The following is a 14,806-nucleotide window of genomic DNA, read 5'->3' on the forward strand; positions in this document are numbered from 1 at the left end:
TTGGTCAAGGTGCCCCAGTGGGCAAAGGCAGATAGCCTTGACCCCCTAGAGCGGTGTTTCCCAGCAGTGGGTCCTGCCTTACCAGGGGGGTGGCTAGAAGGTTGCCACATCCAGAGCCAGATTAATCCATCACTGGGCCCTGACTTAGGCAAGACCGCCTTGCACTCACCCTGCAGTGGCAGCTCCTGGCCTGCGGGGCCAGGCCAAACCTGAGCGGCACTGCAACCCCCCATGCCAGGTCAGGATGCCTGGAGCAGGGAGCCAGGCCCAGCCCCGCAGCTGCTGCTGTGGGAGAAGCAGAGGGGGAATGAGGGGCAGGTTTGCTCTCCAACTCCAACCTGGGGGCTCCCCTCCACACCAGGTCAGGATTAGGGTTGCAAGGCTGGGGCTGCATATAAGTAACAGTGGGTCACAAAAAAAAGACCAAATGCAGTTGGTGGTTCGCCGTATCATGCAGTTGGGAACCACTGCACTACGAGGAGCATTTGCAACCACCCTCCCCCTCCTTACGGCTAGATGGGAGGGCTCCCCAACTTTGCCCCACTGTAACTTGGGGTCACAGCAGGGAAGAGGCTGAGAACCCCTGCAACGTAGCACACCTCAAACCTGACATCAACGTATGGGCCGGCCAGCAGGCGGAGTTGGCTGAAGGATCCTTCCCACTGCCACAGGGGCATTTTCCCCCAAGCTACAGGTCTGCACATAAACCCCACTCACCAGGAAACCCAAACTGCTCTGGGAGAGGGAAGGGGGGGGGAACTCTTATGGGAACAGATGCCTTTGGTTCTCCCCCGCATTTCCGACTTACCCTCCAGCAGCTCAGCCCTCCCACAGGCGCCTCTCCTCCTGGCCTCCTCCTTTGCGCTGGCTGAGGAGTAATTTCTCATCATGGTCCATCTTCCTGCAGCGAAAAGGGACAATGAGGGCGAGGTGGAAGAGATGGATGGAGTCACTGCTCTGCCCACGAGATGACCTCTGCGGGTCCCTTCCTGCCCAGCATTTCAGTGATTCCCTGTATGCCCGTTCGAACATGGCTGGATGGAGGCACAGCTCGGACACACGCACATGGAGGCCCCCCTGGTCCATGCACGTGCCCCACTGGGCATCGAGAAGCCTCAGCAGCACAGGGACGGGACAGCAGCTGCAGCAGCCGAGTGGAGAACCAGCCTCCCGGGCTGCTCCCCAAAGGACCCTACTGCTTCAGAGGAAGGGGAGCCCCTTCCCCATTATGGGGACTGTGCAAAGGAGACTGACAACTGCCCGACCCCCGAGGAGCAGATCGTGCCCCAATCACACACCCCGTCCCCAGCATGGCTATCAACGAGGAGATTCCTGCCCCCCCCCCCCCGTGCAGGGGCAATGGAGAAAGGCTCAGGGGCCCCCATTGTCTTCTATACCTGGGATTTGGGAACACACCTTCACCGCGCTGCTGGGAGGGAGGGGGCTCCCCCCCCCGGCCCCGTGCCCGTTAGCGGGGGAGGGGGCGCGGGGGGTTCGGCTCCCCCCCCCGGCCCCGTGCCCGTTAGCGGGGGAGGGGGCGCGGGGGGTTCGGCTCCCCCCCCCGGCCCCGTGCCCGTTAGCGGGGGAGGGGGCGCGGGGGGGTTCGGCTCCCCCCCCCGGCCCCGTGCCCGTTAGCGGGGGAGGGGGCGCGGGGGTTCGGCTCCCCCCCCCGGCCCCGTGCCCGTTAGCGGGGGAGGGGGCGCGGGGGGGTTCAACCCCCCCCGGCTCCGTGCCCGTTGAGGGGGGAGGGGGTACGGGGGGGGTTCGCCCCCCCCCGGCTCCGTGCCCGTTGGGGAGGGTGCGGGGGGGTTCGCCCCCCCCGGCTCCGTGCCCGTTGGGGGGGAGGGGGTGCGGGGGGGTTCGCCCCCCCCGGCTCCGTGCCCGTTGGGGGGGAGGGGGTGCGGGGGGGTTCGCCCCCCCCCGGCTCCGTGCCTGTTGGGGGGAGGGGGTGCGGGGGGGTTCGCCCCCCCCCGGCTCCGTGCCCGTTGGGGGGGAGGGGGTGCGGGGGGGGTTCTGCCCCCCCGCTCCGTCTGGACCCGCCGTTACCTGGGCCCCGCAGCCAGCCCGGGCCCCGGCCCAGCAGCGCCGCCCGCAGCCTCAGCACCCGCCACATGCCCCGAGCCACGCTAGGCCGCCATCCCTCCCTCCTTCCCTCCGCTCTTCGCCGCCGGCTCCACCGCGCACGCGCCGGCCGCACCGCCCGCCGGGAGCTGTCGTTCACCGCCCGACCCCACCCCCGGGCACCGCGGAACTACATATCCCGGCGTGCACCGCGCCGCGGCACAGACCAGGCGGGGCTGTCTCCGGCGCTGGAGACTCCAACTCCCGGGATGCAGTGCAGGGTCGGGGGCCGCCCTTTGGCGCCCTCTGGTGCCCTGCGCTGGGAGTGCAGGGCACTGCCTGTGACCCTCTGCCATGGCAGCTGCTGCTGCCTGCCCTCCTCTGCCCCTGTGTCCTCCTGGAGCTTTGAGAGATCCTGGCATGGCTGGTGCTGCTCGCAGGGCAGTCACGGTTCCTGCTTGCTACCCTGCCCTCTCCCCCTCAGCCGCCCTCCTCCTCGGTCCGGGCTGCTCCTCCTCTGATTCGTTTCGCTCTCACCCTCCCCGGCCGGCCCACGATCACGCCGGGCACCCTCGGCAGGTCGCTTCGGTTCAAATCCGGGGTTGTAGTTCCATTAGCGAGAAGGGAAGAGGGCAGGAGTGGGCCCCTGGCTTGTAAAATCCTCCACTTCCAGCCCCCTCTGCTCATGTAGCACCAGGCTTCGCCCATGTCGTCGGTGCAAGAGCCTGCTCCTTGGCAGCCCCTGCTTCTCTCCCTTCCCATCCTCTGCTTCACCGCCTCTCTGCATTGCCAAGGCCTCATATCAAGCCGGTATTTAAATCTAGAGCTGGAAGTTTACCCCTGTTCCAGCAGAGGGCGCACACACCCTCTCCCTCTGCCCAGGGCCACAGACTCCCATTGGTTTTAATCGGCTTTAATCGGCCCTGAGAATCTCCAAGCACTTTGCAAACCCTTGAGGAGGCAGCATAGTCCATAGCACACTGGGCTGAAAATCGAGTGCTCTGGGTTTTGTTTTGGGTTCTGCCACTAACTTGCTGTCTGTCCCTGAGCGAGCTGCTTCCCCTCTTTGGGCCTCAGTTTCCCTGTCTGAAAAATGAGGGATGATGAAGCTGACTCAGCTCTGAGAGCCAAATACTACACTATCATAACTCCTGGTGATGTAGGTCAGAGCTATCAGACATTTTACAGATGGGGAAACTGAGGCACAGGGAAACGACCTGCCCAAACTGGCTTAGTGAGTCACTGGCAGAGCTGGAAATAGATTCCAGGAATCCTGACTCCCAGCCCCACTGCTCTACCCATTAGACTACATGCCCCTCCCAGATCCAGGGACAGAACCCAGGAGTCTGGACTCCCAGCCTCACTGCTCTAACCATTAGACAACGCTCCTCTCCCCGAGCCAGTAACAGCACCCAGGAGGAGTCCTGTTGCCCTGCTCCCCTGTTCTGACCAGTCACCCACACTCTCTGCTTGGTTTCCACAGGTCTCTCCTCTGAGCCAGCCATTTCTAGGAGAACAATCCACCTGGGTGACACCAGAATCCTCCCTGCAAATAAACTCCTGCCAAGGCAAGCCTCGAAAATGCCACCGCGGTGCAGACAGAGGATCAGGAACGCTGCACGCCACCTGCTTGGGGTGAGGCCTCTTGCTCATTAGGATCACTCCTCAGCTGAGTCAGCGTCACCTCCAGTGACACAAGAGCTGCTGTCTGCTCCAGGGACTGCCCTGGGGAGCTGAAAGAGGGGCATGCCAGCACCTACCCTGCCGGAGGGTGGGAAGGGCTAATGGTTACACAACTCCCCCCCCCCCCCCCCCCGACATCCTACCATCAGCTTTGCCAGACTGGATCAGACCTGAGGTCCTTCTAGTCCACCCTCCTGCCTGCCACGGGGGCCAGTACCGGATGCAGTAGAGGAAGGTGCAAGAAATGATGCAAGAGGCAGATGTGAGATAACCTGCCCCCCACCTTAGGGCTCAGCCTGTGGTCTTGTAGTTACAGACCAGATTATGTCCTAAAGAACAAGGTTTGACAGCTCTTCCAACATCTTGGGGCATTTCTGTCCCAAGGTAGATGGGGTTAATTCATGGTCATGCTCCCCTCCCAGAGCTAGGAATAAAAACTAGGAATCCCAACTCGCAGCCTCCGCCCTGCTCTAACCACTAGACCCCTCTCCCCTCCAAGAGCTCAGAGCAGAACCCAGGAGTCCTGACTCCCAGCCCACTTCTCTGCCCACAGTAACCCCAGAATTTTGCACCCCTCCCATTTCTCACACACAGAGATGTCCCCGAACAGCAGAGGGAAGCACTTTAGCGAAAGACCCTTAAATCTACTAAGGACCCCTTTGGAGCAGGCTGCTGTTGGCTGAACTAGAACGAGCATCACCCATCAGCCAGCTGGCTACGGTGCATCATGGGAGCCCGTGGCCTAGCTTCATTAGGGCTTGTTTGCCTCCTTGCTAATTGGCAAGAAACAGTAATCAGCAATGGGCTTCCGCATCTGCATAGGCACCTATCGAATAACACCCAGCAGGGTGTGGCTGTGAAAACACAACACCCACCCACACTGGGAGTCACATCAACGGCAGGTGTGGCCAGAGGGGACTGCTCTCCCTGAGCGTTTTACACCAGTGCAAATCTGGAGTGACTCTGTGGAAGCCAGTTACACTTTTTGGGGAAGAGGACGCACACCTTATGACCAATCCCCTGCCAGGCAGCCATGGTTTGGTCACTCCGGTCCGATCGCAAAGGCCTGGGCACTGCACAGAGATCAGATTAGCCTTTATAACCATTATATAATGGGGGGCGGGGGACACAGCTGCAGAGAGATTTACGGGGCTGGAATTCTTGTTAAACTGCCAGGTCTGGAAACCCAACCCGACAGGGCTTCGGGTTCGGGGGATGTCCCCTGAGTTGCAGCCAGCAATGGGGCCCATCCAAGTCCTGGTGGTGGCTCATAGCAGGGGGGTCCTGACACCTCAGTCTCCCTGAGCAGCCAGTTCTGGGAACACTGGGGATGCTGATTACAAAGAGTGCAGGGGGAGGCAGCTTGCAGTGGGGGTGACCCGATGTGCAGTAGGGGGCAGTTCAGTAGCAGGCAGGTGCAGTGAGGGGTTATTGGTGTCACCCATTGCAGGCAGCTCAGACTGCAGATGGCTGACACCAGCGCAGAGTGACACTGCAGGGGGTGGGACCCCAAGGCTGGGTGGCGGACACTGATCCCACCCCCAGGATGCTCATGTGGGCGGGTGAGCCTGGGGGCTAGTGGGTGGTGCCCTCAGAAGGCCTCCTAGAAGCCACAGGTGACACTGATTGCAGGCAGGTGAGCAGAGCTGCAAGGAATCCCTGGCTGGCACAGAGATAATTTTGGGGTGGGAGGAAATCAATCTCTGTTTCCAAAGCTGCCGGGAGAGCATTGAGCCACCCAGCCCAGTTGAGCGTCTTTCTTTGGGCCAGCAATAGACACCACATCTGCAGCTGCTGTCCAGCGGGCAACGGGTAAGCCGCTCTTGTTTGGTGACCCAGAGCCTTCCTTAGCCAAGGAAACCGATCCATCAAACCCTAGCATGGGGAAAATCACTAGAGATGTCAGGTCCCAGCACCTTCTGCATCATCCGGATCCAGGCCCCTAACTCACCCAGCCCCTGCCCTCTCCCTCCCAGCCCCCAGCGTGGCACCCGCCAGAAAAGCTGTACTGGGTCCCTTGGGATAAAGGTGACCCGACATCCACATATTATAGGGACCGTCCTGATATTAGGGACTTTGTCTTATATAGGTTTCAGAGTAACAGCCGTGTTAGTCTGTATTCGCAAAAAGAAAAGGAGTACTTGTGGCACCTTAGAGACTAACCAGTTTATTTGAGCATGAGCTTTCGTGAGCTACAGCTCACTTCATCGGATACATACCGTGGTATGTATCTGATGAAGTGAGCTGTAGCTCACGAAAGCTCATGCTCAAATAAACTGGTTAGTCTCTAAGGTGCCACAAGTACTCCTTTTCTTTTTGTCTTATATAGGCAACTTTCCCTTCTCCCAGAAAAAAAACAAATGTCCCAATTTTTCACCCTTTCTACCTGACCGCCCGACTCAGGAGGGAGGGAGATGAATGCTCCTCAGCAGGGAGAGTTTATAGGAGAGTTATTGCCCCAACAGGAAACCAAACCTTGGACTCTTTAATCTCCAGCGATAACATAAAAGATACAACGAGATCAGTTGGTCTGTCTGACTTAGAGATGGACACAGGCTGCAGAGCTTGGCTCCTGATCCTGTCTGTCTAGCTGTCCATCCCCACTCGCCTGAGGATCTGAGCCCCAAAGATCCGGGGTGGCAAGATCTGGGGGTCTTAGTTTAGTCCCATCTGTCGATCTTTCTTCCCCTCCTCTCCTGCCCCCAGGCTCCAAGAAGCCAGTTCCCCAGTCTGGATCAATAAGTTTCTCCCACTCCCTTCCTGCCCATTTCACCTGGGTGCTCTGGTTTGCTGACAAGAGGCCTATTCCGGATACTCAGGAGCAGCCTGTGATCCTCTGGCTGCTATTTTAGAGGTCAGCCGGTGAGCTAGGGTGAGAATCATACCTGTTGTAGGGAATCAGGAGGGCAGGGAGCCCTGGCGGGTTCCCACGGAGGTCCGTTCCCACGGAGGTCCATTCCCAGTGCCGCATGGTTGGTTCTTTGTCTGTTTCTAGCCTGGTCACCGTTTTGCATTTCAGGGTGTCACTGTTCAACCCATTTGCTGCACCCAGGGGCATTGCACGGGCTCCTCCAGCATTTCACCATCACGAGGGTTCCCGCTGCCAGGCTGCACAGGGTGCTGGCATTCCCTTTTCACTGCCCTGTCCTGCTCCTCCGAAAGCCACAGTTGGACAGAAGGGGGCAGACGGCTGTTAGGGGCTTATTCCTTCACCCGCTTACTTCCCTGGTCATTCTCGCATGAAGAGAGAGCAACAATACCCAAAGTCCAAAGGTGCAAACAATTCAATGTTTATGGGGGTGAACTTCCAGGAAGCATGATTCCAGTTTCCTTCCTTAGTGTCCTCCTTTCCAGCTCTGACACCACAGAGCCTTACCTGTGTCCCTGTTCCCATTCCCCCCCTTAGCAAAACATGATTCCAATTTCCCCACTCCCATTCCCTGTTCCTGTTCCCCGCCTTACTTCCTGATTGATTGCAGACTATATAGTAAAACTTGAGTTCTGCTTAGCTATACCTTAACCAACCATTTTCCTGAAATTTAACTAACCAATCCTAACATATTGTAACATGATTATTTAATCAATTATATCCCACCACCTTAGAATCATAGAATATCAGGGTTAGAAGGGACCTCAGAAGGTCCCCTAGTCCAACCCCCTCCTCAAAGCAGGACCAGTCCCCAACTAAATCATCCCAGCCAGGGCTTTGTCAAGCCTGACCTTAAAAACTTCTAAGGAAGGAGATTCCACCACCTCCCTAGGGAACCCATTCCAGTGCTTCACCGCCCTCCCAGTGAAAAAGTTTTTCCTAATATCCAACCTAAACCTCCCACACTGCAACTTGAGACCATTATTCCTCATTCTGTCATCTGCTACCACTGAAAACAGTCTAGATCCATCCTCTTTGGAACCCCCTTTCAGGTAGTTGAAAGCAGCTATCAAATCCCCCCTCATTCTTCTCTTCCGCAGGCTAAACAATCCCAGTTCCCTCAGCCTCTCCTCATAACTCATGTGTTCCAGTCCGCTTATCACTTTTGTTGCCCTCCGCTGGACGTTTTCCAATTTTTCTTAATTAGTTTACCCCCAGCAAAATTAATCATACAGCAGACAGAAACAATCACAGAACCAGACAGACAGAGATTGTACAGACAAACAGTAGGGAAATGGGGACTACAATGATGGAACATCACAGAAATGGGGATTTCACATCCCAGCTATTGATAAGTGAGTTCTTTTGCCAGACAGGATGCTATCAAACTAAGTTTCCTGTTACATTTTCGAGGGACTTCCCTTTCTCTGGAGGCGATGGGCGTTATCAGGACAGGACTGTATTCCTCACAGCCCAATTGCACCTTATTTCAATGGGACTAGTTTGGAATGTGAGGATCTGACCGGTCGCTTCCCAGCTTACGGCTGCCTCTGCTGTTTAGCCAAAGTCCTTAGCCTAAGAACAGGGCCTCAGACTGTCACAGTGAGAAAAGGCCTTATACAGTCAGCCAGTGATTTTGATTCTCTCTTTTATACCTTTAGAATTAGCTAAGTGACAAGAATACACCTAAATTCTGAAGAGTTTGGCCTTTTCAGACAGGCCTGAATATCTATATCCTAACACTCCACCCCTTTTTTTTCTTTTGGGATCCTCCTGCGCAGGTATCCCTGGAAAAGCATAGGACATATGGCGACACATTTCCTAACAGGGCCAGGCCTCAAGGTGGAAGGTGTCGATATTCCATTTGTCCCACTGTCCCTTGGGTAGTCTAGTGCCCTGCACCTTCTCTCGTCCGGGCATACCACACCTATTCCAATTAGTCTTCCGGACTTCCCATTCGAGAGGGCCCGAGAAGGTTGGGTCCGGGTTGTCTAGTACACTGCAGGGTGGGGAGGGCTTACTACATTACTTATAGGTTATCTCCATATGCAACGTAACACAAGTACAGTTAACAATACAAAATGGGCTGGTGTAATTGTGCCCCCAGTAAGATGTACATTCCCAGCAAAACACCTTATACACAGTACACCCAGTTGTCCACCCCTTGCATAGATCATTGATTCTGCTCCTCCATAGTCATAGGAGAGGGGCACATCCAAACATCTTCTCTTGATTTACACCATTTTGCACACCCCTCCATTGATTCCCAGTGAGCTCCTCCCCTTCTCATTATTTCCATAGGGCTTGTGGGGACCACCTTAGATGCTGTTCCATTTCCAGGTACGATGGTAGCTATTACACAGGTGCTGGCCTCCTAGCTGAGCATTTTGCATTCCCATACACATCTTCCCCCCAAGGTCAGCCTTTTGAAGCCATCCCCCACTCATGTCATGAGGTTTTTGTTCATTAAAACACAACAATGCTAGCAACAAGACAAACACCACAGACAAACAACACAAAACATAGATCTGTGGTATTCTCGGTTATTTTTCCACTGGCGCCAGCTTGCTTGTAGAGTGTCTGAAAAACAAAAGAAACAATTTCCACCACCCCCTAGTGGGGACAGATTATTGCTTAATAATAATACCACTTCCTTTCACAGATTTCCTTGCTAATTGCAGGAAAAACAGAAGAATTACCTCCAGGCTGTCCTTATTTTGTTCTATAGTCAGGCTAGTGAATTACCCCACTCACTGGTCATTTATGAAATTCATGAGGTGGTGTACCTCAGTTTCCCCTCTTGTACAACTGACCAGGTTTGCAATAGTTTCTCTGCTGTACCAAGCATTAAGTTTATTCTCAGGTAATAGCTAAGAGACAGCTTTAGATTTTAGGTGTACACACACACACCCCTTAGGGTTAACCTGTTCCCCTTATTTTCAAGCTTGACTTGTTTTTTTCACCTCCCTTTCCTGAAAGGCCATAATCTGAGTCTTCTAGTAGCTTGTTTGCTGACCAGATGTATTCATTATTTGCAGCTCCTTTGTGCCCATCAGCTAGGTAATTTGCATTTACACAAAGGTTTTCTAGCTTGCTTTTGGATCCAAAGCTATTAGCAGCTCAGAGACTGTCTTAAAAGGGAAACATTCCACTTCCACCAGAGTTCTGATTACTTTCCACTTTCATCTCTTGCTCCAGAACACACAGAGATCTGAAAAAGAAAGGACAACCTATTGTGACTCCTTTTGGAGCCTAATAGGATTTTAATTAAGTACCATGTTTTGTTTGCATTTTTTTTTTTTTAGCCCTTCTCCAATATACACTGCACATGTCCTGGGAAAATGCACATTCCTTCCATAGTTTAACCTTCATAACATTATATTAGCCATATTAATTTTACACAAGGTGTAACTGCCTCCCCCATGCCCACAGAGTTTTTATGCCCCCCCACCAAAGCGACAGTCCGATCCCCCAGAGTCACCCCAAGGCTTAGCATTCCCATCATTCCTCCCCTTTTCCCTTTCTTTTTCCTATGGACACACAAAATTCTCTTTTGCCTAACATTTCTTGCACTGGAATTACTCTTTTACACAACTGTACCCGATTACACTCCCATCTTGTACAACTAGACACAACCAGGGGCAGCCAAGTTACGTTCCAATAGAAACCCCTTACATTCCTTTAGTGATTTTGATTACATTACCCAATAGTCAAATAATTTTGCTCAGATTCTCTCTCCACCTGCTGCCGGCAGCAGTCCCTTTAGACCATTTCTGTGGGAAAAGGGCCCATTTTCCCTCAGAATAGCTGTAAAGGCTTCTGGGGACAGAAGCATAGGGGTGGTAGTAGCCACTCTACCTGACCCCCTTGGATAATTTAATTACCAAGCTTCCATCCAGTGTGACTGCACAGAGTTGCACATACAGTTACATTTATAGAACTGGGTTTTATCATTAAAGAAAAACTTCCTTCTTGTAACAACACAACTGTTACTCTTTAACATCTTCACAACAGTTGCCTTTCACCATGTCCACAACTCCCAAATGTTTACTTTCCTCCAAACCCTGTATTATCAATTTTTGCAAAAGCGATTTGTAACTTTTCACTCACTTCTTTAAATCACTTACTCCTACATTTCGTTCTTTAAGGTTGTGCAATTTGGCTGTAACAACTTAACCACGAAGTACAATTATTGTCACACAGCTGCCTTCACCCTGAGACTGTTCAAAGAGGCAGTAAAACATTTGTCTCCATGGATGCCCATGGATCTTTTACTCCAAAAATTCCAGTGGAATACAGCAGACCTCCCTCATACTTTGTCCAAAATAACCTGAAACATTTCACATAAGTATCCAAAGTATCCTCCATTAAAACTTCAGAAAAACAAAAGTGTGGAAAGGCAGGGGGAGAGGTGGGGAAAGAGGTGGAAAGAAACCAACTAAGCCGGTCAGGTCAGTTTAAAGTATAGGCTACCAGCAGCAAATTAAGTAAACTGAGAAAAAGAAGAAGGAAAAGAAGGAAAGGACATAGCTAGCTCTGAGCCAAGAGCAGGCTCCCTGGGTTGAAACGGTTGGGAACCCTAAGCCCCAGGTCTGGCTCTGGGAGAAGAGTGCGGGTTGTTACCTGCTCCTGCAAACCCTGCCATTCTGCACTTTGAAACTTCTTTCTCTCCACTCCCCCAGGACAAAGTCCCAGCTCCTGTCTCTAAAGATCGTCTGTTAACTCGGCTTTTGACTTTAAACCCTGTTGTGCCAAATCATCTTTAACCACCCCTAACTAATTTACAGCCCTTCAGCAGCCCTGGCTGAAGCAGCACCAAACTTGAAAGATTCCTGGCAGCTTCCCGTAATGCTGCCCTTACTTCAAACCTCTCACAAGCAGGCTGAAGTGCCTCCTTTCCCCGGAAGGCATCCAGGCCCCATGGGCAGGGACTTTCTTCCACTACCCATATACCAAGGAGGGTGGGCTCCTCAGCCACCCCCATCCCTCTGGGTCCCCTAACACTTCCTCCATTTCCTTTTTAATCTCATCCCAGATTGACCCCCTGCACCTGGAATGGGCCCTGGTTCTTCCTTATCCATTTATCCAAAAAATCCTTTATCCTGGCTTGCCAGAACCCACAACTACCATCACGAGAGTTCGTGATACCCCCTCCAAGCAGCTGCATGGACTGTTGGGGAGGGGGACTTACAGGCTGCCACTCACCTATCCGATGCGATGTATCCAAGTCACGGCATTAAGATGTTAGGGGGCTTATTCCTTCACCCGCTTCCTTCCCTGGTCCTTCTCGCATGAAGAGAGAGCAACAATACCCGAAGTCCAAAGGTGCAAACAATTCGATGTTTATTGGGGTGAACTTCCAGCAAGCATGATTCCAGTTTCCTTCCTTAGTGTCCCCCTTCCCAGCTCTGACACCACAGAGCCTTACACCTGTGTCCCCGTTCCCGTTCCCCCCATTAGCAAAACATGATTCCAATTCCCCCACCTTACTTCCTGATTGACTGCAGACTATACAGTAAAACTTGAGTTCTGCTTAGGTATACTTTAACTATTTTCCTGAAATTTAACTAACCAATCCTAACATATTGTAACATGATTATTTAACCAATTATATCCCACCACCTTAATTAGTTTACACCCAGCAAAATTAATTATATAGCAGACATAAACAATCACAGAACCAGACAGAGACTGTACAGACAAACAGTAGGGAAATGGGGACTACAATGATGGAACACCACAGAAATGGGGATTTCACATCCCAGCTATTGATAAGTGAGTTCTTGCCAGACAGGATGCTATCAAACTAAGTTTCCTGTTACATTTTCGAGGGACTTCCCTTTCTCTGGAGGCGATGGGCGTTATCAGGACAGGATTGTATTCCTCACAGCCCAATTGCACCTTATTTCAATGAGACTAGTTTGGAATGTGAGGATCTGACCGGTCGCTTCCCAGCTTACGGCTGCCTCTGCTGTTTAGCCAAAGTCCTTAGCCTAAGAACAGGGCCTCAGACTGTCACAGTGAGAAAAGGCCTTATACAGTCAGCCAGTGATTTTGATTCTCTCTTTTATACCTCTAGAATTAGCTAAGTGACAAGAATACACCTAAATTCTTAGAGTTTGGCCTTTACAGACAGGCCTGAATATCTATATCTGAACAGCGGACAGCGACCATAGTAGGGGTAGGGAGTGGGAGAGGAAAGTGACCCTCTATAGGGCTGGGAAGGTGATTGGGCGGATCACCCCTTCCAATCAAGCCCACGTTGGTAGTGACCAAGGCTGCTCCCATCCCGCTAGCAGAGCCTAGGGAACAGCTGCCTGGATCACCAATGAATCCCACTGCGGCTGACACCCCAGCCGGCAGCCTCAGCTGAGCAATCAAGCCCTGCATGGGCTTCCTAGACGCTCTTTCCTCTCCCCTGCATGTCAGGGCAAGGCCCATCAACAGAGGGCAGCACTGGGAAAGCTTCTCTTGCTGCTGGACAGAGGCCTTCAGTCCCCTGGGGCTGGCAATCAGGACCTGTCGCCAGCCCTAGGGATTGTATCCCAAGCCAGAGAAAAGATGCCCATTGGCTGCAATGAACACTGCAGGGAGCCCGCTGTTTTAAAAGACAAAGTGAAGCCAGATGCACCAAAAGCCACAATCCAGCTGCTCAGACTCAACAGGGAGACGCAGCCTGAGTCAAGGTCAAGGTCACTGCTGATCAGTGGAGGTTACATATTGCATGGTGCGAAGCTGAAACCAGCCTCCACCGCTTGGGCCAATATCTCTTAATAGTGCCCAGGATCAGAAAGGGTCCAGAGCCTGCTGAACGAGCCCTGGGACTCCACGGCCACAGCCAGGGCCAGTGCTGGCTTTGCAGTTGCTCTACGGGCTGGGGGGCTGGCTCGGGAGAAAGCCTGTTTAAAGACAGCTGCAGCTGGGAGGGACAAGGCTGTAGACTTCCCGTATCCCCCAGCACTCGCTGCTGGGTTTGGTGCATCAAGACCCGGCTTGAACTCCAGGGTTTGCCACACTGACTTTTGGACGGGGGTTGTTTCATGGAGGCAGCAGCCGATGGTAATTAGCATGAGAGTCGCACCACCAGCAACTCCGTGTGCACAACAGAGCAGCACTCGCACGTGCACGCACCAGTCCCAGGGTTGTGTTTGTGTGCACATGAGCATGTACTTGTGGCAGGGGTCGGCAGTCGCGGGTGCACACATAAATGACGCCTACACACCACGGGGCCAGCGGGCGTGTGTGTCTGTGCGCGGGTACCTACGTGTGTATGCGTGAGTCACCTGATCGGCGAATGCAAGTCACATGTATAGGTGGGTTTGTGTTGCCAAAGTCACATGCCCGGCAGTGTGTGTGTGTGTGAGAGACTAGCACATCCATACCCAAGGCTGCACTCTGCCGGCAGTACTGGTATTCCAGGACCTGCTCCAGGACCTCATACTTCTGTCTCAGACGGTGCAGAAATATCCCCGGTGACAAGCAGTGACTCACGGGCTGCTATTAGGCGCTTAAAAAACTGGTCAGGTCAGCCCAGGAATATTTGTGCTCGTTTCCCTCCCTGCTGCTAATTAGGGAGAAGAATGTTTGTCAACACAGGACAGTAGAGGCCTCCTGGAAGCTCATCTCCTGCTGCTGGGAAGGAACAGGCTCCGCATGGCCCAGCAAAACACTCTGTGTCACAGCGGAGACCACCATGCCAAGGGGCATCCCTGGGTTCAGACGTCGGGCCCGTGCGTCAGAAGGTGCAGAGAGTCAGACAGGGTCAGCACCAGACGTGCAGATGCTGATCTGGATTCTCCAAAGTGGTCTGGCGGTTTCCAACTTCCCCCCTCTCCAGAGCTGTCTGCCCAGGGTATTTATATAACCCCTGTCCCCCTAGTATCTGAGCACCTCACAATCTTTAATGTATTTATCCTCATAGCCCCCCTGGGAAGTAGGGCAGTGCTATCATCCCCATTGAACAGATGGGGAAACTGAGGCACAGAGCGATTAAGTGACTTGCCCAAGGGAGTCAGTGAAGAATTGAACTCAGGTCTCCGAGGTCCCAGGCTAGCAACTTTTCCTCTCTAGTGCCTCCTCCAAACGCAGAGGAGTCAGGATCAGTGGTAAGAGAGGATAGGTAAGTATTAGGTATCTAAGTGGCAGTTTATGCACCATCAGCAGCCTCAGGATCCAGAGGGAGGGACTTGGAAT

General features: G+C 53.2%; 1 protein-coding gene across 1 annotated transcript in view; it reads right to left on the reverse strand.

Annotated features, from left to right (window-relative positions):
- The window catches only part of POLRMT (RNA polymerase mitochondrial), a 33,189-nt gene extending 31,038 nt beyond the window's left edge, over positions 1-2,151 (reverse strand). Inside the window, exons 1-2 of the mRNA XM_077841978.1 lie at positions 2,047-2,151; positions 809-901 (exon numbers count right to left, since the gene is read on the reverse strand). Coding sequence (XP_077698104.1) covers positions 809-901; positions 2,047-2,113 — 160 coding nt within the window. The 5' untranslated portion in view covers positions 2,114-2,151. The remainder of the gene's footprint in view (positions 1-808; positions 902-2,046) is intronic.
- Positions 2,152-14,806: the final 12,655 nt, after the last annotated feature.

This window comes from Eretmochelys imbricata, chromosome 25, assembly GCF_965152235.1.
Source record: "Eretmochelys imbricata isolate rEreImb1 chromosome 25, rEreImb1.hap1, whole genome shotgun sequence".
Classification (NCBI taxonomy): domain Eukaryota; kingdom Metazoa; phylum Chordata; order Testudines; family Cheloniidae; genus Eretmochelys; species Eretmochelys imbricata.